Source organism: Nomascus leucogenys, chromosome 18, assembly GCF_006542625.1.
Source record: "Nomascus leucogenys isolate Asia chromosome 18, Asia_NLE_v1, whole genome shotgun sequence".
In the NCBI taxonomy this organism is placed as follows: Eukaryota; Metazoa; Chordata; class Mammalia; order Primates; family Hylobatidae; genus Nomascus; species Nomascus leucogenys.
Genome location: NC_044398.1, coordinates 6,239,025 through 6,263,309, shown reverse-complemented (window position 1 = coordinate 6,263,309; position 24,285 = coordinate 6,239,025). Strand labels below are relative to the sequence as shown.

At 36.3% G+C, this 24,285-nt stretch overlaps 1 protein-coding gene across 2 annotated transcripts in view; it reads left to right on the top strand.

Annotated features, from left to right (window-relative positions):
- The first annotated feature begins 676 nt into the window (after positions 1 to 676).
- Positions 677 to 24,285, top strand: part of TTK (TTK protein kinase) — a 39,190-nt gene continuing 15,581 nt past the window's right edge. The window contains exons 1-12 of one of the 2 annotated variants that reach the window (XM_030798623.1): positions 677 to 1,241; positions 2,349 to 2,501; positions 4,328 to 4,550; positions 4,904 to 5,010; positions 7,357 to 7,500; positions 7,997 to 8,111; positions 8,292 to 8,364; positions 8,449 to 8,543; positions 9,828 to 9,915; positions 11,006 to 11,114; positions 18,849 to 18,997; positions 22,890 to 23,023. In XM_030798623.1, coding sequence (XP_030654483.1) covers positions 2,363 to 2,501; positions 4,328 to 4,550; positions 4,904 to 5,010; positions 7,357 to 7,500; positions 7,997 to 8,111; positions 8,292 to 8,364; positions 8,449 to 8,543; positions 9,828 to 9,915; positions 11,006 to 11,114; positions 18,849 to 18,997; positions 22,890 to 23,023 — 1,376 coding nt within the window. In that variant the 5' untranslated portion in view covers positions 677 to 1,241; positions 2,349 to 2,362. Of the gene's footprint in view, positions 1,242 to 2,348; positions 2,502 to 4,327; positions 4,551 to 4,903; positions 5,011 to 7,356; positions 7,501 to 7,996; positions 8,112 to 8,291; positions 8,365 to 8,448; positions 8,544 to 9,827; positions 9,916 to 11,005; positions 11,115 to 18,848; positions 18,998 to 22,886; positions 23,024 to 24,285 lie in introns of both variants that reach the window. The other variant, XM_030798622.1, reaches the window with a different exon arrangement.

Genomic DNA, 24,285 nt, shown 5'->3' with positions numbered 1-24,285 from the left:
CAATATTTTCAGGAAAATGCAAGCTTTGAGATCAGGCCGCAAACAGATCAACAAGAACTGGAGGAATAATAAACTCTTTCCAGGCAAAAGCAGCATTAGATGCAATGGTGCAAAGGTAAGTGGTTAGCCAACCATGGTATAGCAAGTCATTTTGCTCTGCTGAAGCAGAAATACTAGCTAGCTGACACAGAAAGATACATTAAGTGATTGCCAAGGGCTCTCATGCTAGCTGGGTGGCTATCCAGAGTTGGGAATGTGAGGGTTCTAAGGACAGCTTTGGAGTTAACAAGTGACAGCTGCAGTTAGTTTCCTATACATACACAAAACCAACCCGTCCTACCACAGAATATATGTCATAATGCTGGCACAACAGACACATCCCTTTTAGTTTTGCAGACGAGGAGTAACCGTTGCCCCGGACCACAAAGCCACTTAGCGGCAGAGCCTCGCACCCGCGAAGATTACTACGGAGATGTTTTTACCCCTGAGGACACCTGAGCCCTTAAGTGGGGCAGGCTTGGAGGGAGGGGGGCCGATAAGGCGACTTCAGGCAGGGCAATCATGACGGGCGCTTGAGTTCTGCGCAGAATTTTGACAAGGGGGAGGGTCTTGACTTGAAGACAGAGCAAGGAGTCATTTAAGGATAATGGAAGGGCATAAGCGGAAGCTCAAGGATAAAAAGCACTGAAATTCTTGAGCTGGCGGCAGGGCTGAACGTAGCTCAGTGAAAGATCCTTTCTTGCCACCTCCTCTCTAAGCCAGGCTGTGAGGACCGCGGGAAACGAAGGAGAAGGGTGGCGGTGGGGTCAGCAAAGGGCAGGCCCAAGGTGCATCTTTTAGGTCCTGATGCTGGGAGCAGCCGTCCCCGCCCCTATATTCCTCTCGCCGGGTAGGTTTGCCCGGCCGTGGCTACCTCCCAGGCAAAAATTCGGCCTGGTTAAACTGGAAAAAGCAGGAAAGCCCGCCCACTGGTGTCCGGGGAACGCCTGCAAAGCGCCAGCACCCTACCACCCCAGGCGCCGCACGGGTGGGGTCGGGGCCGCGGGCTCTTCCGGGGCGGGCCCCGCCTGACGCAGGAGGAGGGGCGGCCCCGTCGCACACGAACCAATCACGACTGACGCTCTACGTGGCTAGCATTGACCAATAGGAGACCACAGTGATAGCGACGGGGAAATTCAAACGTGTTTGCGGAAAGGAGTTTGGGTTCCATCTTTTCATTTCCCCAGCGTCGCTTTCTGTAGGTAAGTTCGGTCTCACCGGCGCACTGAGGAACGGCCGCAGCCGGTGTAGGGGCTCATTGTCAGCGCTGGTCGGTGAGGGGTGGGGCGAGGTTGGGGCAGCTCGAAGCCAGGTATGCGACGCGGCTAAATGAGCTGGAGGGGGAGGGGATATCTCGCTGCCTCAGCGCGTCGGGCCGGTGGGTTGATGCGGGAGGTTTTGTTGAAGTAAGAAGTGGGTGTGGCAGACGCTGGAAAGAAAGGGTGGTGGGGTACCTGCGCACAAGATCGTTTTCCAAAGGACAGTCTCTCTTGTTTTGCGGGTTAGAACTGGGAAAAAAGGGGGTGGCCGTGGTCTGACAGTTACCTTTCAAACCTGACTTAAGGGGTGGAGTGATACCTTGCTGCAACTTTATGACTTTTTTTCATTGTTAAGCCTGAAGACGGGGCAGCATTGTTATCAGTGACACTGAATTGGTGTTTGAGAGTCACAAAGATACGATTAACAATAAGACTGCAGACACTTTATTGAACAAACACCACCACCATGCAGATAAGCAAGTGCTCAGTACCAGTACAGTAGTTTCTTAGTGTTAGATTAAGGTAGCAAATCATGATTCTGTTAGATATGCACAAGAATAAACCTGCGGATTTCCTAATTATCAGTAAAGCCCCATCATGTTCATATTCTGCTTTGAAAGCACATGCACTGTGAAGATTTACTCAAGTAAAGCAAGCGAATAAAGGAATTGTTATTCCCATTGCCAAACGAATCCCTTATGTCTATGTCACTACCAGAATCCAAGCAATCTTTATGTGTATGTCGCTACCAGAATCCAAGCAAACACTCCATCCTATTTTTTTAAGTGACAGTAAATTTGCAGATTTCTAGAGTGTGACGTCATTGATGTTATATTGGGGAAAAAAGTATACTTAGCCTATGAAACCTTGCTGAATAAATTACAAAGATGTTGTACCTTGTTGTTGTGCACTTACCTCCATTAATACTAGCCTAGTAATAGCTGCATTTAGATGTGTTCACGAAACGAATGCTTTAGTCGTCTGGGTTCTAAAAAGCGAATGCATTTTTTTCTTTGATGCTAGTTAAAGTAGGAATTATGACTAGTTCAGTTTTTTTCTTAGAAATGGAGTCCGAGGATTTAAGTGGCAGAGAATTGACAATTGATTCCATAATGAACAAAGTGAGAGACATTAAAAATAAGTTTAAAAATGAAGACCTTACTGATGAACTAAGCTTGAATAAAATTTCTGCTGATACTACAGGTGAGTTTTTCTTTTCTTTTAAGTTAGTAACTGTTAGTTGGATATCCTCTAAGGTAAAGAAATAGTACTAATCACTTTATTTATAATTTACTCATGTGTTTATTGTCTTTCTCCTCCACTGGAATGCAGGCTACATGAAGGCAGGGTTTTTATCTGTTCTATCCACAGAACTTTGAATGGTGTCTGGCACATAGTAGGTAGGCACTTAAACATTTATTGAACAATGATTAATGGGTGAAAATGCCCAGAGTTTAATACTCTAGCTCTTCTAAAAGTATTAGCTCAGAAGCCTGATTCTTTACTGTATTTCAAATGGTTGGTCATTTGAATGGTGATCTTTGGATAATTTTGTTACATGTATACTAACCATTAAATAGATGAGGAATTGAAAATAAATGGAAGAACCTGTGATCTAATCATGGTGGCTGACTGTGTACACTTTGAAAAAAACCTAGAAAATGATAGGTTTACTGTTAAGCAAAATCTTAATAGAGTATAATTGTACTTAATTATGTCACACTAACAAGGGTTGTACATCAAGGCAATTGAGTATTTTAAGTATTGAGGAAGATTCAAAGATGCTTAAAACCATAGTTTCTTTCTAGATGAGAATTTATATATTCACTATGCTACATTGTAATGCATGCTGGGCATCATAGGAATACCAGGATGATAAAACACAAATGTTTTATTTGTTGATTAGAGGAAGAATAGGGTACTCAGGCATGAGGAATGCATCTGCAAAGCCACAGATGGCAATGTGTGTTTTTTAGACATTTCACAGACTAATTTCTTAGGAAAGGAATAGGAGATAAAAATAGAAAAATTAAGGTCAGACCAAAGTAAATTTAAAACGACAAAGCAAAGTTATGCATGCACTATATTTTAGTAGAAAGTAGAAACAAATTTTATTTTTAAAAGTAAAGATGTAGGCTTTGTTGAAAGTGACTGAAGTTAATAGAAGGAATGATAGCTTCTCTGGAAATCTGAATTTAATATTGCTCAGTAATAACCAAAATATCCTGAACAGAAGACTGACATTCAAGTTATCTTTTTAAAAAACTAACACTCAAGAAAGTAAAAAGTACATTACAGTGTGAACATTTTGTCTGAAGGTTATTCTTGCTGTTTCTGTTGGTTGGGGTTCCACAGAGAGAAACCTGACAGTCACGAGAGGTCCTATAAATTCCAAAGGTCTAGACCATGATAGCTATGAGTTTGTTGGACCAAGAAATTATCAGGGCCTCTAGGAGAAATACAGGTTACTTGGAGAGAATAAGATGATTATATCATTTGTTTATTTTTTGTAAAGCTGGTTTGGTTTTACAAGTAAGTAAGAGGTATACAGAGATAATGTTGAATGGGTAAGGTTGTAAAGAAGGTTATGTTAGGACTGGAGCAGTAAGTTTAATGAATAAATCATTGATGGGAGAATTTTCTAAGTTAATTAGTACAGGTGGTATTGGGAGAGATTTAGTTTTCTATGGATAGGTAGGATGCTAAAATTATAGTTATCCTGCAACAGCATAAAATTTTCTTAAACTACATACAATTTTTAAAGGCTACTTACAAAAAAACTCACTTATTTTCAAATTTTTTCTTTCCTTCAAAATATATAGCTTTTGGATAAAGTATACCTTCATAAAAGACAAATATACGATAAATAAGTTAGTTATATGAACTTTTACAATTTTAAAAAGTATTACAAGGACTTTATGTACATTGATACTGAGAGTACAAATGCTTGACTATATTTTGAAGGAAAAATGCAATTTGGCATTTGTTTTATGTCTTTTCTTGTGATATATTTTGTTCCCCTTATTTAGATAACTCGGGAACTGTTAACCAAATTATGATGATGGCAAACAGCCCAGAGGACTGGTTGAGTTTGTTGCTCAAACTAGAGAGAAACAGTGTTCCGCTAAGTGATGCTCTTTTAAATAAGTTGATTGGTCGTTACAGTCAAGCAATTGAAGCCCTTCCCCCAGATAAATATGGCCAAAATGAGAGTTTTGCTAGAATTCAAGTGAGATTTGCTGAATTAAAAGCGTAAGTATTAGCATTTTAACTATGTTTAACTATGTTACATAATATGTAACTACATTGCAAAGAGAGAAAATAAAAACATGTCAGTATTGTGAGAAAATTAATATTTTTTTACCAAATGCTTTTGCTTATAGTTAACAAGAGACTAACATAAACTCTTTTCTATGCACGTTTCCACAACAGTTTACTTATTTTAAACTGCCTAAAAAGATTTTTTTAAAATAACTTACTAGTATTTAATTTTATCCACAGAAAAAAGCAATATCCCATGTCTTTTGGAAAATTGAATGAAGCATTATCAAGTTTAAGTAGCTATGTTCTTTTTCTTAAATTTTGACTCAAATCTTTTATTACAGTATTCAAGACCCAGATGATGCACGTGACTACTTTCAAATGACCAGAGCAAACTGCAAGAAATTTGCCTTTGTTCATATATCTTTTGCACAATTTGAACTTTCACAAGGTAATCTGAAAATGTCAAATTCAAATTTTAAATAAAGGATAACTTATTACAACTTACATCCTAATATTAAATCATATATATGAAGTGGAAATTTGAGGCAAAAGGCATTAAACTTGATCACATGAGAATATGGGGGGAAAATGCCACCTAAACGTAAATGTAGAGAATATCTGTTATACTGGCTTTTCCATGTATAAAGAGTAGTCCAGGGAAATGAGCATGAACATTGTGTACGTGCTACTAGTTAGATTCAGGAAACATCTAAAGGACAGTAGCTGTTTCACTGAGTATTTGTAGGAAACAGGATATCAGATATTTAAGCTCTAGCTTAAATATCTAGAGCTTACATAAACTTTTCTTACGCTATGGTTTCATAGCACCAAAATGTACATTAAAGTGTAGCTATGTAACTTGGTGGTCAAGTAAACTATATGTGTGTGTGTGTGTGTGTGTGTGTGTGTGTGTGTGTGTGTGTAGCGTTAATTGGTAGTTCTTTAAAATAAAAAAAGTAAACTGCTGTAGAAACTGTTTCTTGCTCACTTGGTTCTTCATAGTCTGGATTTTTTTGGGTAGGAACAAGACGATCTCTTCCTAAGACATTTTTAACCTGGCCATTCCTTAGTCTTTTCTCATTTTCTGGAGCCTTTGGATATACCCTCAGTCTGCCCGCTGGCCAGCTGTTTCCATTCTCCCACTGCCTTGTTTCTGCTACAACTGTGATCCAATTTACTGCCAGCGATAAACATATTAACACTATTGGAAGAATCCCCATGATGGTTTCCATAGCAGGGATTGGTCACTGGAGAGTATTCCCCAGGATTGAGGCTGGAGAAAAGAATTATATGACTCAGAAATGATTTGAGAACCCTGAATTTTTACCCATTCAGATGATTTCTGAGTCCTAGTAATTGTCTTCTCCAATATGTCCTTCGCTCTATCAGGTTACTTTTTAGAACTACTATCCCTTTCTTCTTTAGAAAAATGGATTCCTCCTCACTTGTTAGAGAAAATTTGGCAAGGCTTCTTTCTCTCCATTCTACTTGAAAATTTCTTGAGGTATTGTGGACTCTTCAATAACAACCATAAATTTTACATGTTTAGAACACATAAATATTGAAACTCTTAAATTGAGTTATCTGTAAAAAAGACGAACTTTATCTGCACCACTTTATCTGCAATGTGGTAGTAATGCACAGTGATGCAGTGTGGTCAAATGCATTGCACAGTAATGCAGTGTGGTCAAATTATGATTATTCTGAGCACAGTTGATGGCTTGGCTGTCAGGAAATAATGCAACATCCCTGAAATCCTATGCACAGTCTGGTGTGTGTTTATTTTTATAGGGATGGAGGACATTTCAGTTTTCACCAGATTCTTAAAGAAATCTCTGATCTCAATACTAAGCTCTTTGATTAATTAAGCATCTTAATTCTAATCTAAGCCTTTCTCTCTTTTGTTGTGCTAAAATACACAATACATGAAGTTCTACCGCTACTCAATAAATGTAGACTTAACCACTAACAAAGATATTTCTAAAAATTTATAAACTACCAGAAGCTAGAGATCATCTCTTAAGCATTTTTATACCCTCAGTGCCAAGTGCATAGCGTAGCTCAATGGCTCCCATAAATGTTGATAATATTCTGTAAGATATGTGATGTATACATTTAATATTTATAAGTCAAATGCTAGGGGTAAGTTTACCAATTTGTTTGGTAATCTGTCCATACTCAGAAAGGTAATTATGATCATTCCTCAGTTATTCTGCGTTCTTTTCAGGCTGGTATTCAGCTATACGCTGAGTGTAATAGCTAAAGATTAATCTGTATTTATTATGTTTTTCCCTGAAAATCCTTTTGACGGAAGATGCTCTTTAACAAAAGATGTCATCCTTCCCTTAACTAAATGTCATTATGTATGATACTTATTACAGCATGTTGTAAGAGACTGATGCTCTTGGCACTTTCGTAACATCTAGAACACCCTCCTGTTTCTAACTGTTGTGATTGGCCTTTGCTGTCCCGTCTTGGTAACTGCTTTGTTACACTTCTGTTACTTCTGAAAGTGGACAGTGGTGATAAACTAATGCACAATTATGTCAGCTACATATTGCAAGGAAACTATTTGGTATGCATTGTTATCAGAAGAGAGTTGATTATCTGCATAAGAAGTGAGAGATTGCTTACTTGCCTATGAAATAAAGTACATGAGCCTTGGAATAAATATTTTTGCTTAAGTCTTTTTGATTTTTTTTTTTTCTAGGTCCTGATGAATACGTATCTGGGTGGTCTGGGTGGTGGATAAAGATTACTGCCTAAAAATGACAATTATCTTTTGCTTTGTTAGGTAATGTCAAAAAAAGTAAACAACTTCTTCAAAAAGCTGTAGAACGTGGAGCAGTACCACTAGAAATGCTGGAAATTGCCCTACGGAATTTGAACCTTCAAAAAAAGCAGCTGCTTTCAGAGGAGGAAAAGAAGAATTTATCAGGTAACTATTAATGTATACTAATACTTTTCTGTGGTAGGTAGTACTTCAAATAAAGACTCAGGATAATATTTTATAGAAAAATATTATTTATGTAGAATGGTTAAAATCTAAGATTAAATTGTAAAGGAGGTTAAGACTTTGAGAAGTAAAGAAGTCTTTACAACCCTGTGCAAATTTGTCTTTTTTGCTAACTAAACTTTCATTAACACATGAAAAACAACCCTAAGCAAGAGAATTTGTTTTTTTTGTTTTTTTTTTTTTGCTTTTGGAAGTAGAGAATGTGCTTTTACCCTGGGGAAACAGTTATATAATATAAGAGAATTTGAAGAAGTAGTTAGAGAAGTAACATCTTGGTAACATCTTCATGTCTGCATATCTTACTTGGGGACAAGTATTTGCTATGAATTGACTTTTAAAATATTTTTATTTGTAAGATTACTTTTTTGTACTTTTCTTATTTCTCATAAATTTAATCATAGTTTCAAAATTTTTACAGCATCTACGGTATTAACTGCCCAAGAATCATTTTCCAGTTCACTTGGGCATTTACAGAATAGGAACAACAGTTGCGATTCCAGAGGACAGACTACTAAAGCCAGGTTTTTATATGGGTAAGGAAACGGAAACAGTTTTTAAATGTTCATCTTCTATGTAAGTACATCTGTGTTTTTTAATGTAATTACATGTATCCACATACATGTTTTCATTTGTGTGATAATGTTTAGCAGTAGAGTAGAAATACATATTCATATTATTCTTTGAAAAATTGGGGGTATTTTCTTTCTGTTTAGAGAGAACATGCCACCACAAGATGCAGAAATAGGTTATCGGAATTCATTGAAACAAACTAACAAAACTAAGCAGGTAAGTTACTTTCAATGTGCTTGATTAAGGTGGTGATAGTCTTCATTTCCTAGTTGGTTATTTAATCTTTCAAAATATTTTTAGTCATGCCCGTTTGGAAGAGTCCCAGTTAACCGTCTAGATAGCCCAGATTGTGATGTGAAGACAGATGATTCAGTTGTACCTTGTTTTATAAAAAGGTATGTTGAGTTTTAATTTTTAAAATTTGTTGTCCATATGTGAAGACTGATGGCAGAATGGTCTTAAAGTCTTTTACTGAGTAATAGTAATTATGAATAAATTTTTATTCAGTTTTAGAAGATACTGAGTCTCTAAATGTTGTCAGGAACAAAGGAATGAGTGGGGAAAATAGCTTTGTTTTCCTTTTTCTCTCATTAAAAATATTCATTAAAGGAACTTTAAAAGGAAAAAATATTAAGTCAACATTAAGCTGAAAAGACTGATATTTGAGGATTTCTCACTTATGGGTAGGCTGTCTGCTAAGAATCTCTTCCTGTTTTGTTTGAGAGTCTCCATAACGGGTAGAAGGAGGTCTGGGAACAGATAGTTCAAGGGGAGAATCGCTGTCAGTGGGAAAGATGATTATTCTTTTGCTTCAGAGTCTAGGGCTTCAAGAAGTGGGGCAGGTTAGGTACAGATGAAATACTGTTCATCACATCCAGTGTGTTTCCGTTCCCTCAATTTGCATATTTATTCCCTGTTAAGAAATGGGAATGTAGCATCTAGCTCAGCTAAAGGAGAGTTATTTTGGCCTATTCTTAATTCTGACCAACATTTATAATATTTATATTGGAAAAGGCACCTTACAGTCCGGAGAATCATTTTGCAAATAAACTTTAGAAATACAACGATTATTTTTAGTTAGCATCTTTTATAATTACATTTCTATTATATTTAGACTTGACTAAATATTGACATTAAAAGAACATTTTGATTGTCAAGGTTAAGCTTTAAAGTCTTATCACTATGATTTCATCTTGTTCATCTCTATTTCAAATACCGAGCTCAAGAATAAAGGAGACTTTCTCCCACTCCAGAAAATTAAAAACAAAAACAGAAAACCTCCAGCCATTTTCTTGGTTCTTATTATTGATAGACAGGAGGTCCACAGAAGTGCTATACCCTGGTTCTTATCCTTTAGCTATTTGTAATTGGAAATGTAGTTTCATCTACGTACTTTGCCTTTCCCACAGTCTAACCCTAACTCCAATTGTTACTGATTAGATAATGAAGAAGTAGGCGATCACCTATCTCTCTCACTTTTGTCATTGCCCAGCAGGTAACTTTGTTAGCTAAGTCACCTTTGTATTGGAATTATGTCACTTTAAAAAATGTCTTTTTAAGAGATTTTTTCAATAAAAGGTATGTCTATTATTAAAAATCCAACTTAAGATAAAAAAAATACATTGAAAAATTTTTTTTTCAAATTTAATATTAAAATTATTTTGTTTCACGGGTAAAAGACAAACCTCTAGATCAGAATGCCGAGATTTGGTTGTGCCCGGATCTAAACCAAGTGGAAATGATTCCTGTGAATTGAGAAATTTAAAGGTATTTTAATTCTATATCATTATATAAAGCAAGGGTTCCTGATCTGGGAGGATCAGGATTCATGGAGCTTTTTCTGGGGAAAGGGTTTATAAATAGTTCATATATCTCCAACAGCGTTCCTCATACCCCAAGAGGTGTGGGAGTACCAGTGGGAAGTTGGTGCAGAAGTCCTAGACTGTTTCTCCAAGATTAAGGTGGTAGAACAAGGATCAACAATCTCTTAAGAGAATCATGAAGTAATATTTATTATGCATGTATTTAAGCAGATAGTTGGCCTGGGTTTGGGAATACGTGACTGGGGGAGCTGTTGCCCCCAAGTTTTGTTTTTTGTTATGTTTAATCATATGATTCTGGTAAGACATCTTAGAAAAAAAAATGAGAGAGTAAATTGAGTTAGGGCAGAGATGAGGACGTAAATAATCAATACTGACCTCCTGACATGGCACAGCAACTTTGTGTGGACTTAAAATAATTTTAGTTCCTGGTATGCTGTGATTTTTAGTGGTTATACTATTATTATAATTGAGTTAAACCCCTGGCATCATGGTGTCTTTTCAATTTTATGTTCTTTGTAATGCCTCCCTCTTTCATGATCTATGCTTTAAGTATTAATTTTTTCTAATCCTGGCTGTCCTAGAGAACAGTACATAATTGTGTCAAAAAGACTGCTCTCTGGATTTAGAGTAACAACTGTCTTAAGTTATACAGTTATTAATTTTGACTATTATTTTTGGTGATAAAATAGCCATCACAGTAACAAAATACTTAAATCTTTTTTCTTGTCATGAGGCATACTCTATGTTGAATTCAAACTTTCTAACCCTTTCCATCTTTAAGTGAAATATATTTTAGCAATTGATTAATACATCCACTGAAAGCAAATTGGCCAGATTTATGGTTATGACCCTTCCCGTTTCTCTAATTAATAATTCAGGCAGTTAACCTTTGCCGGGGGTGAGTCTACATGTAATTATAATAGAAAATTTTATGAGCAATCTATATATAGATAAGACTTTAGTATATTAAACAGTAAGACAAATTAGTAGTACTACTATTTGTGGGACTTTATTTGATTTTCTTTTTCATGTAGTCTGTTCAAAATAGTCATTTCAAGGAACCTCCGGTGTCAGATGAAAAGAGTTCTGATTCAATAACCCTGAAGAATAAAACTGAATCAAGTCTTCTAGCTAAATTAGAAGGTAAGAGTGACAAAATCAGTAGACTTGTATGTTTAGTTAAGAAAACCATTTGATAGCTTGAGAAAGCAGACTAGCCACTTAAGAATTATGATGTGCAACTGTGTCTATGTTCTTTTATCTTGAATTTCAGTTCAGTTATGTAGGGTATATGAAAAGTATTGAATCCCGTAGCAAAGGAAATTTATTTACGTAAAAGCTGCATAAAAGAAAGAGCGGAGGGAAAATGCAATGGAACTGAGTTATTTTTCTCAGTTGGCTTGACAAATACTTTCTGGAAGGGATACAGAAGCTGTTTTTGTATGACAACTCTTATCTTTTATCAAGCGTTTGGTTTTCCACTGCATGGGTACTGTGATGCATGTTCTAGGGATACATAAGTGAATAAAACAGTGTCCCAAGGAGGTTGCAGTTCAGTGTGGGAGATACAGAGATATATAAATGTAATGCTGGATAGAATGTGGAGATTGTCATGAGAGCCACGTAAATGAAATGCTGTGAGAATTCAGAAGAGGGAGAAATTAAGGAACTAATTTGGTTTAGGAGAAATAAGGAAATATTTTATGATGATGGTGAAGTTTGAAGAAACAAATTAGGATTTAAATGGGGGAAATAATAGAGTATTTCAGATGAAGAGGATAACACACAACAAATAAAATGTTTCAGTAACAAAAGACTGTCTAGTTATGCTGCAGATTGGAACATGGGTAGGTGCAAATAGGAAATAAGACTAGGTAGACTTTGAACGCCCTTAGATTTTGTATTTATTTTTAGAATGCAGGGTACCATTAAAGATTTTTAAACAGATCATTAATAGGATGAGCATTGTCCAGATAGAGGTTGCCAGATTGGATGTATTAATTTTTTATTTGTTTTAATAGGACTGAGGAGGAACTTGGGGACAAAGTGAGGCTTGCCTTTGCCAGGGACTTTGCTGAAAGTCCAATATCCCAAGAATGCCTCAGTCCCAGGCAAACAGGGACACACACAAAAAAACATTATTTTGGTTGGGAACAGATTCTTACTCCTAGCGTTTGGTGGAAAGTGTTTACATTTCATATTTTCTTGGCATCAGTCGTAACTAGTATGATTGAGAAAATCATCTTTATTAAATATCCTTGTTAATAGTACTCTCAATACCTAATTTAATGTTTTAAATGAATACTTGTTGTCTACACTATACCAGTAATACTTTATTAATATAATAAAGCATACAGTCAGAAAACTGCCCAAATCACAAGAGTGCTGCACAATGAAATAACACAAGTGAATGCATACTTGTAACCAATAGCCAGATCAAAAAATAGAACATTACTAGCACCTCAATAACCTCTTTGATCCCCCCTCCTAGTCAATACCGCTCTCCTTCCAGATGTAATCGTTATTCTGATTTCTAACACCACAGAATGAAATAATACAGTGTGTGTTCTTGTATTTGCTTACTCACTATTGTTTATGGAACTTATCCATGTTTTTATGATGTATAGTCTGTTGATTTTTATTGCCATATACTATTTGGTATAAATATAGTATAATTTGTTTATTCACATGTACATGGATAACAGTTTTTTGTCTAATGAATAGTGCTGCTATGAATATTTTGGTGTCTTTTGATTCACATATGTACAAATTTGTATTGAGTGTATTCCAAGAGTGGGATGGTTGGGTTACAGGATATGCATGTGTTCAGCTTTGGAAGATGGTGCCAAGCAGTCTGAAAAGTGGTTGTGCTAACCTTAGACCAGCAATTATGTGGCTCCTGCTCCTGTTCTTTGCAATCATTGTGTTGGCTTTTAATTTTAGGCATTCTGATGCTATCTAGTGGTATCTATCTCATTGTGGTTTTAATCTGCATTTTGCGTTTCCTTAATGTCTGCTTTTGAACATCATTTCATATATTTATTGGCCATGTGGATACTCTCTTGTAACATACTTCAACTCTGTCACCCACGTTGCAATCTTGCTAATATTTCTATTGGTTTTTCTTTCTTTTTCTCATTGATTTTTAAGAGGTATTTATATGATCTAGATATAAATCATTAGTTGGAATATGTGTTTGTAAGGGAAAACACATAATTATTTTTCTTTCTCTTTTTAAATTTCTTAGTTGAGACACTGTCCTGAAAACACAAGAACGATTAACAATAGAAAAACAAGCAGAAGTTTGTTCACATGTGTTCTACCCATCACCTGGGTGGGTTCAGTTCAGAAGTATTTCTTTCTCTCCAAGCAGTGGATTTGTTGAAATGGTATTTTAACAAAGAGCCATAAATCTTAAATATTGGCAAGACAAAGGAGAGAACAGTTCCAATCTTTAAAAGCAGGAAAATGTGGAAAACTAGTAAAATCTATTTCCAGATTCCTCTGGTGCCTGCTAGTGCTTTCTGGGCCAAAAAGCAAGTGTTGTCTCCAGTAAGGAAAGATTTATATCCTGCCGTCAGGCAAGATATTTCCATATTTTTTAGATTTATCATTTTACCTTTCACCTTCTGATTTATATCTTTCCTGAGTTTAATGTTTACATATGTGTAAGATCAAGTGTCAGGGTTCATTATTTTTCCCATAGTGGATATCCAGGTGACCTGGCACCATTTATTGAAAAGATCCTCCTTTACCTCTCTGACCTGTTGTAAATTAGGTGATTCTATGTATGGTGTCTGGCTTTGGATTCTTTTCTGTTCCATATTCATTTTTGTCTTTTTCTTTTTTTGAGACAGGGTCTTGCTCTGTAACCCAGATTGCAGTGCAGTGGTGCGATCACAGCTCATTGCAACCTCTGCCTCCGGGGCACAAGTGATCCTTCTGCCTCAGCCTCCTAAGTAGCTGGGACTTACAGGCATATGCCACCATGCCCAGCTAATTTTTAATTTTTTTTGTAGAGATGGGGTCTTGCTATGTTACCCAGGCCCGTCTCAAACTCCTGAGCTCAAGCAATCTGCCCACCTCAGCTTCTCAAAGTGCTGGGATTACAAGCGTGAGCTATCACACCAGGCCTAATGCTCTATTAATAGCTGCACTAAGTCTTGGTATCTGTCAGTTTAAATTTTCAACTTTGTTCTTCAAGACTATTTTGGCTATTCTTGGCCTTCGGATTTCCATGTAAACACTAGAATCTATCTTTTGCTTACCACTTTTAAAACATGGGATTGTGATTGATATTCAACTGAACCTATAAAGAAATTGGGGAGAAATTGACATCTTTACAATTAAGTTTTACAGCTCAATAACCTAGCATATCTTTTCATTCATTTAAAGTAATGAGATAATTATTTTCTGTGTAGAGATCTTGTGTATCTTTTGCTAGGTTTATTCTTGAATATTTTTTTTAATGCTGATCAGATATTCGTGATATTTTTTGATGCTGTGATAATGAATGGTATCTTTTTAAAAACCTTTCCTAGCCTGGGCAACATAGGGAAACCTTGTCTCTGCAGAACAGTTAGCTGGGTGTGGTGTTATGTACCTGTGGTCTCAGGTATGCAGGAGGCTGAGGTGAAAGGATCACTTAAGCCCAGGAGGTCGAGACTGCAATGAGCCATGATCACATGATCATGCCACTGCACTCCAGCCTGGGTGACAGAAGACCTTGTCTCAAAAAAAAAAAAAACTTGGTTGTTAGTTTATAAAAAATATAATTGATTTTTACTTATTCATGCGTTGCTAAATTTACTGAGTAATTCTAATAGTTTTCCATGCATTTTTTGGATTTTAACAGGTACACAGTTATGTTTGAAAATAGTATAGCTGGATGGGCACGGTGGCTCACACCTGTAATCCCAGCACTTTGGGAGGACGAGGTGGGCAGATCTCCTGAGGTCAGGAGTTCGAAACCAGCCTGGCCAGCATGGTGAAACCCCATCTCTGCTAAAAATACAAAAAAAAAAAAAAAAGTAGCCGGGCATGGTGGCAGGTGCCTGTAATCCCAGCTAATCGGGAAGCTGAGGCAGGAGAATCGCTTGAACCTGGGAGGCGGAAGTTGCAGTGAGCTGAGATCGTGCCATTACACTCCAGCAGCCTGGGCAATAGAATGAGACTCTGTCTCAAAAAAAAAAAAAAAAAAAAAAGTATAGCGTTTTTCCTTTTGAATCCTTTTAACTTTCTTTTCTATGCCTTGTTATAATTGCTATGACCTCCAGTATAACAGTGAATAGAAAGAGATGATAGGTGCCATTCTTGTCTCATTCCTTATTTTAAGGGAAAGCTGTCAATATTTTATGCTTAGTATGATCATTGCTGTAGAGTTTTGTCTCTACTTTTTGTCAAATTGAGTGAGTTCTGTTTTATACAGAGGCTACTAATAATAGTTTTTTTTGTGTGACTGGGTGTTGAATTTTATCAGATGTTTTTTTGCATCTATTTAGTTAATTATATATTTTCCTTCTCTATTCTGTTATGGCAAATTACATTGACTTTCAAATGTTAAGCAAACTTTGCATTTAGGAATAAGCCCAATTTGGATGTAATTTTTTATCCCTTTTGTCTATCAATTGCTAATATTTTGTTTAGGACTTTTGTATCCATTATAATGAAAGGAATGGAATTGTATATTTATAGAATGTTAAATATATTGTTGAGGCATTTTTGTTTATAGGCCTTTGAGAGAATAAATTACAAACTAGCATAAGGTGAAATTTTTATGTTAAACTAGAGGTCTTGTAACTGACTTAAGTCTGGCTGCTTGCTACTCAGAGGCAAGAAAGACAAGAAATAAGGTGTGATGAAAGGAAAGCAATTTTATTAACCAAATGCTGGCAGTTGGAGAATGCCCAGGCTCTTACCTTCAAAAGACTATTCTGTAATTTCTGAAACATGCTTTCCCATATGATAATTTTTTCTTAATTGGAAATGACCCAGACATCTCATAAGCATCAATTACTTAATTCAAAATAATTTGAAAGTCCACTACAGGCATTTATCTCATTTACATGCCCTGAGCTTTTTCCATTTTTAACAGTTTTTCTAGATTACTTCTGAAAACTGAGATGTTATACAAAGCTAGTCATTATTTAAAGTTGTTTCCCTGTTAACCATTTTTAAAGTCTGAGTAACAGGTAAACAACCTAAGTAAGAACCTTAGAGTTAAATATATTTTGCTGATAACTCAGAAGATCGAGCTGTTTTCGTTGAACCACCAATCTAAATTAAATTAGTCCTATTTGTCAAAAAAAAATCACATGAAGATTAGTCTGTTTTTGACTGTGTTTATAGTTTATATTTTTTTTTTTTTTTATATGTTTTGACTGTATAACCTTTATGTCAAACCCTGACATCTTAATATATAGACATAGACAAATATAAAACCATTTGGTCAGTAAACTCAGACAAAAATGTATGCTGATAATTCTGAAGACATTTTATTTTTATTAATAATTTTAAAATCACTTTTATTTACCAGAGATTCATATGAACTTGAAAAGCATAAGGACTTACTTAATTTATGAGTACTCATTTACTTATAAGCCAATTTGGTAGCATGCTAGATTCAGCATATACATGTATGTACATATAAACATGTCTAAACATGTATACATACAGGCACAAAGATCCAATAGCTTTTACCTCAGAATCTAGCCATAAGATAGCAATACAAACTCACCACTTTATAAAAGAAGCTGATCCTAATTATTTTTCTGATGAAATTGGAACCTGTTCACATGGCTAAACCTTGTTTGCCCTGATAGGTAATCTAAAGAAAGCTGTCAACCAAAATTTGGGTAAAGAAGTCTCTATGGCAGTTTGGTTTTAAAAACCTCTTTTTTCCTCTTTTTTCTTCAGTTTCAAATGAGTTACTAATGATTCTGTTATAACCATAACTGGCTGAACTGTATAAGAAAAATAAAAAAAATCTCCAAGTGATGTTTAAACAGTGAGTTTTATCTCAGCTTAATAACAGCACATTCAAAGCAGGCAGAAAAGAAAAGAGAAAATAGAGAGCTAGCTTTAGAAGACTGTTTAATTTTGTAGTTGCAGGTTAACCATTTGATCTCTGAATTTTTCTTACTGTAATTTGCCCATAGTTTTAAAATGTGCAGAAAAATGGGCCATAATATGTAACTAGCTGGAGTCCTGATAGTCCAGGAAGGAGCTCACATGCTTTCTCCCCTAACAAAGCTTGACGCAGATACAAGAAATATTCTGCAGTCCAAAAGAGGATGACAAAAATCAGAGGCCAGGTTGTTGGAAACCATTTCTTCCCTAGCAAGGAGAGGAGCAGCCTATCTTGCTGCTTTCTAGTCTTGCTGGGTGGGACGGAGACGGTTTCAAAGCACCCTCGGAGAGAGGGATAACGCTAAACAGAGACACAAATACAGGCGGATCCAATGCAGATGGAGCACTCCAAACCCATCCCCAAGAAGGGGAGACTGGAGAAAAGTCCTGAGATCTTGTCTCAAACCCAGACAGCACTGCAGAGTGACCTGCATTGGGTCCAGATGGCAGAGGCCCAAATGGCACCATAGATGACCTATACTAGGTGCAGATAGCTAGAAAGCGCAGATGGCTTAAGATGGAGGATTTCCCAGTACACTCTTGGTTAATTTATCCAACCCTTGAATTCTGTTGACTTCCCAGATGCCACTTTCCTTTCACTAACTGTTACAGCAGCTGATGCCACGAAGGGAAGGAAAAATCCTTGAGACAAGGGTCGTCTCCCTAGCTGCTGGGAATTCCTTAAGGTCCCAGCTGCAGGGTCAGCTAGCCATGAGCAGCTGGCGTTTGCAAGTGGCCCCTACCTTGGCCTGGTAGCCTGAGTGGGTGAGCGTCGGCCTGCTCCCACAGCCAATTGCTCCACTTGTTGGAAACCAGGCGTACAGACTGAGCCCCTCAGAACACACGGTTCCTCACACAGGGCACCACATGTGTAACTGACTCAGGTCCGGCTGTTCACAACACAGAGGCCAAAAACATGAGAAGTGAGGTGTGGTGAAAGGAAAGCAGTTTTATTAATCAAATGCTAGCAGCTGGGGACTGGCCAGGCTTATGCCCACAAAAGACCATTTCAACTTTTTGGGCTGAGTGAAGGGGTTTAAGAAGGAAAAGGTGTGGAAGAGATTCAGGAGTGGTGCAGGTCTGAATGTCTTTTTCTGACAGTTATATTGAGTAATCGCCCATCTGGAGGTATATGGTTTGTGTCATCTTGACTTCAGCTGGGTAGTGCTAGGCTAACTGTTCGAAACTCCCCCTAAGCAAGAGGAGTCTGCAACTCCATCTCTGCTTGGTTTGTTTCAAAACTGGCCCCTGAAATTTCTAAGCAAGTACATAATTAGATAAGTGAACACTGTTCATGGACATGCCTGGTGGGAAAGGGAGAAACTAAGAGTTTCAAAATAGGGCTTCCAGGCTGAAAGCAAAAAGGAAAAAAAATGTTCTAAACTGCATTTTGAGGGTTGGATACTCCGTCTATGAAAAGTGATGAATTAGCTTCTCTATTAGTAAGACTTTATAACATCTATATGTTTTTAAATTTTTACTTATTTATCGGTAAAGAAGCATTTAAATGTGGCAGGGTCTCTGACAAAGTTCTTAGTAACAATTTAAGAAGATGACTCTAGTGCAACTTTGTGAAATTGACTTGCTAAAAGCAAATTGTTAAGTAGCTGGCTTAAAGCTTTTAGTTTCTCTCCCTCCTAGATTGTTTTTAAGAACTAAATATATAGTTTGTAATATGTTCTGTTGTTTAGGCTTAGTTTATTATGATCAAATATTCTTGCTTTTTAATGACAACAAATACAATTTCAGAAACTAAAGAGTATCAAGAACCAGAGGTTCCAGAGAGTAACCAGAAGCAGTGGCAATCTAAGAGAAAGTCGGAGTGTATTAACCAGAATCCTGCTGCATCTTCAAATCAGTGGCAGATTCCAGAATTAGCCCGAAAGGTTAATACAGAGGTAACTTTTCCACTAAAGTACAACATTGCTTTTTTGTTCATAATGCATTTCTGAAGGTTGATGATCATATTAAATGTTTTCTTTTATTAAATGTGTATGATATATAGTAGAATAGTTTATTTAAAGGTTTTTTTTTTATCATTTATAAAGTGGTGATCGGTAGCAGTCATACGTTCAGTAAGTCAGGCTGAACTATTTTCTATCTTCGATAGTGTATCTAGCTTGCCGATAGACTGGTGCTATGGGCCGAATCTAGTTCTTAGCCTCGTTGTGTAAATATTTATTGGAACACTGACACACTCATTCATTTAATGTCTGTGGCTGCTTTTGCATTATAAGAACAGAGTTGATTAGTTGTATTAGAGACCACCTGGCCTGCAAAGTTTAAAATGTTTACTCTCTGGTCCTTTGCAGAAAACTGTGTGCTGATCTCTGAACTAGCGCAGTGCTATCCCAAGCACTTAACAGTTTCCTATGGTCATACTCATTGATAAAAATAGAAAAATATAGCCTAGACAATGTACATGAATTTGTAACATACTGAGACATCATTCCTGGTGGATTTTCAGAAGGAATGATCAAGTAGGATACTAAAGAGCTATAGCTGCAATTCATGGCCATAGTTTCCTTACCATGTCTTTTCAGTGACTTGTAGTAAATACAGTAAAGGCTTTATTAATTCAGTGGTTCTCAAACATTTGGTCTTTTGTATTCTTAATTATCAATGCCCCTAAAGAGCTTTTGTTTATGTTGATTATATTTATCTCTATTTACTATATTAGGAAGTAAAGCCAAGAAACTTTAAAAATGTTTATTAATTTATTAAAAATAACTGAGGGCTGGGCGCGATGGCTCACGCCTGTAATCCCAGCACTTTGGGAGGCCAAGGCGGGCGGATCACGAGGTCAGGAGATCAAGACCATCCCGGCTAACACGGCGAAACCCCATCTCTACTAAAAATACAAAAAATTAGCCGGGCATGGTGGCAGGCGCCTGTAGTCTCAGCTATTCAGGAGGCTGAGGCAGGAGAATGGTGTGAACCCAGGAGGCGGAGCTTGCAGTGAGCAGATACCACGCCACTGCACTCCAGCCTGGGCAACAGAGCGAGACTCCGTCTCAAAAAAAATAAAAAGAAATAAAATAACTGATTAACTCATGTGAATATAAATGTACTATTATGAAAAACGTTGTATTTTCTGAAACAAAATAACTACAGTGAGAAGAGTAGCATTCTTTTACAGTTTTTACAAATCTAATGGTTGGCTTAACAGAAGACTAGATTCTTATGTCTGCTTTTGTATGTATTTCATTATTACATGTCGTACAGTCTCTGGAAAACTCCTTATATACTCATGAGAAAATAAAAGTGAGAAAGGTAAATATTGTCTAGTAAGATCTCTTAAGTAGTAGATGTAAATAACAAATACTAGATGATAAGGATCCTGACAGGTTGAGTCATAGATTGTATCAAACAAGCATCTCCTCTTTTTTTTCTATTTGAAAATTGTACACTAATAGGATTGTAAGGGAACTGAAAACCATATGGATTATTAAAGAAATGCAAAGCAAAACCATAATTAGATACTACTTCACACCCACTAGGATGGCTGTAATTAAAGAGACAATAACAAGTGTTGGTGAGGATCTGGAGAGTTTTAGAACCTTCTTATGCTGCTAGTGGGAATGTAAAATGGTGCAGTCACTTTGTATAACAGTCTGGGAGTTCTTCAAAAGGTTAAACGTACCTTTATATGATCCAGTAATTCCACTCCTAGGTTTGTAGTTAAGAGAATTGAAAACATATATCCACACAAATATTTGTACATAAATATTCATAGCAGCATTTTCATAATTGCCAAAAAGTGGAAATAACAAAATATCCAACCGATGAATGGATAAACAAAATGTGGTACATCCATACAATGGAATGTTAATCAACAATAAACAGTAATGAAGTACTAGTATATGTTACAACATAAGTGAACATTTACAACATGCTAAGTGAAAGAAGCTCACCACAAAAGCCCATATATTTTGTGATCTCATTTAGATAAAATGGTCAGAATAGGCAAATCCATAGAGGTGGAAAGTAGATTAGTGGTTGCCAGGGGCTGGGAGCAGTGGGGAGTGGGGAGTGATTGCTAATGGGTATGAGGTTTCTTTTTAGAAGACGAAAATATTCTAAAATTGGATAGTGGTGATGGTTGCACAGCTGTGAACCATTGCGCAGCTAAAAACCATTGAATAGTACACGTAGAAAGAAAAAGTATAGAATCTAGGCAGTTTCTTGTGGATACTGCTTGTCCAGCAGTCCTTTCAAGGGGGATTGTTTTTGTCTCACATCTCACTTACCATATGGCTGTGTGCTGTCTGTTATGTGTCCAAACCATTTCTTCCTCTTTCTTGCAAAAGGCCTGCTCTTTTGATACTTCTGACTTACTCTCATCTCTGAATGTCCTGGTAACTCCCCATCATTCCTTGAAGATATAAGGCTCTGGATCAACCAGATCCCAACAATTGTCATTGTTTTTGTTGGCTTCTACACCCCTGTGTATTACCAGTCCTACAGCTGGCCTTCATTTTTCTAACTTTGTATCTCATGACCATTTCCTTAATTTTACTTTAGCCACCTACTCCTTATATCCTCAATTCTGACCTCCAAAATCGCAAATGCTAACGTTCCACTCTGTGATCATGATCTTTTTCATTTTCCTTGTTCATTAATCTTACTACAGCAGTTGCTCAGTAACATCTTTACCACTAATCTTAAAATATGTGCGTGCTTGCACACGAGCACAGACACACAAAGTCTTAAATAAGAGGGAAAATTTATCCTGGAAAAAAAATTTCTTGGCCAAGACTGAAATGTAGAAAGTAGGATAGATTTAGCCTTTGTAATTCTCAAGTGCGTAATGAGGACCAGTGTGTTGAAATTATAATAGATAAACCAATATAATCCAAATTATCTGCAAATATTTTCTAATAACTAAAGCTGTCCTGAAATTGAAGTGAACCTCTGTAGACTAGTGAGTGCTTGGTTACTAAAAGTATTCAAGCAAAACTTGGTTCTCTCTTTAACTGAGATGTGCTACAGCAGGGGTTAGCAAACTTTATATAAAGTGTTAGCAGGCTTTCCACGCTAGATGGGCTCTGTTGTAGCTTTTCACCTCTGCCATTAGAGCATGAAAATAAAAGCCATAGACAATATGTAAACAAATGGGCATAGCCATGTTCTAATAAAACTTTGTTTACAAAAATAGGCAGGCAGCAGGCCACATTCAGCTTGAGCCTGTAGGCTGTAATTTGCTGATCTCTGCTGCAGCGGATGTTCCTTCATCATTGCTTGGGGTTTGTACAGGATGAATCCTACAGGTTCTTTTTTTTTTTTTTCCCAACAATGCTTTTGGAAAAAGAATTTCTACGGGTTCTGTCTCTTCTTATGGAGGACACAAGATAGGCATTTGTCGTTCCACATTTTGCTAAGTAATTAGTATTTGTCTACATTTGAGGAGAAGGGAATAGAGTTTTATTGATTAAAGAAAGGCTAATTTTCAGAAACACGGTACTATTTTAGATGATAAGAATTTAATACCTGTTATAATAGCTCTGATGGAAGAGAATGTTAAATTCTGTTTTAAACAGTTTTGTGTGCCTTCCCTATACTTGCCATCAGTTTGAGCAGAATGTACTAGGCTTAAGAATTTGGAGTAAAATAACTACGCTAAAAAATTATTGAAAGTCTAAAATGTATATATGCCTATCTCTTTTAGTATGCTTTTGTATATCATATGTTATTATTTTATTTTAAAAGTTATAATATTTGTAAAAACTAGTGAACAGGCAACTAATTTAAAAACTCTAAATCATAGTGTTCTTTATTTTGTTTTAGCAGAAACATATCACTTTTGAGCAACCTGTCTTTTCAGTTTCAAAACAGTCACCGCCAATATCAGCATCTAAATGGCTTGACCCAAAATCTATTTGTAAGACACCAAGCAGCAATACCTTGGATGATTACATGAGCTGGTAATTACTTTTGGCCCCTTGCTTGATTGGCAGGGTGGTATGATAGAATTAACATGGGCTTCTGGGCCAAATAAATCTGGGATTAAATCCTGCTCTTTTACTTTAAAGACTTTCCATCTTCATATTATTTTCTTAGCATCAGTGTTTTCATCTATAAAATGGAAAGGGGAAAGTGGTTGCAATAATGCGTATTTTTAAGGATGGTTGTGAATATAGTTTCTGTCATATTGTAATCTGTATCTACAACCTATAAATATTCTAAGGATGTAAAACGTCTTGATAATCATGTATTGCCATACAGGTATCTCTCTATTGAGAGAGAGATTTTAAAGGTTAGCATTCTTAGAGCAGATAAAGAGTAGATGAATTTTTTCACATAAGTGGTGTTAATTGGAAAGTGGTAGCTTCTGGAAGAGATTGGTTGTTACAGTTCATGTAGTTCTGGGGGTATTCAAAGTTGTAGTACTTGAGTGAATAGGAATGATGGATAAGTGAAGAAGTTTGATGATGAGTGTGCTGACTGACAGGGAACACAAGGGATACTACAAAAGAAAATGAATAACATTTCAGAGAAAGGAAATAAAGGGATGTGATACATTATAACCCTCAACCAGTGGCTATATCTTTAATGTCGTAGGGGATAGCTTAAATGCATGTTGTCTTTTGCGTTTCATTTTCATAATGTAATCCTTGATCTTAATTAGAACTGGTCTTAAAGATTTTATAACCCAGTCTCTTACCTACTTAATATAGTTTTGCTATATATTGCCTCATTTTATTATATGTAGAATATTTTAAAGAATGATTGCTAACTAAAATAGCGATAATAGATATTTCTTGTGATATTAGGTTAATTATTGTTAACAAATATTTGTGGAGCTCTTTTGTGCCAAGCATTGTTCTAGGTGTTGAGGATATATTAATAGCAAACAAGGCAAACAAAGCACAAATGTATATTGGACAGATTTAAGCTCAAAGGCCAAACTCCTCTGATGTAATTGGCTTTCTGATATTTCTAGCAAGCCATTATAGAACATTATTGTTTAAAAAAACACTCAAAATCTATGACCGGCCATAAGCTGATGTTTGCTAAATTCATATAAAATAACCCTAACTACTTTGTGTTTTAAATGCCATCTTTTTTATCTTACAAACAAAGATTTCTTGTCTGTGTACAAATATTTACTTTCAGAAAGAATTCCCCAAAATTAAATATCCGGTGGTGGCATATCTGGAATAAATGTCAGCTATATCATGAAAAC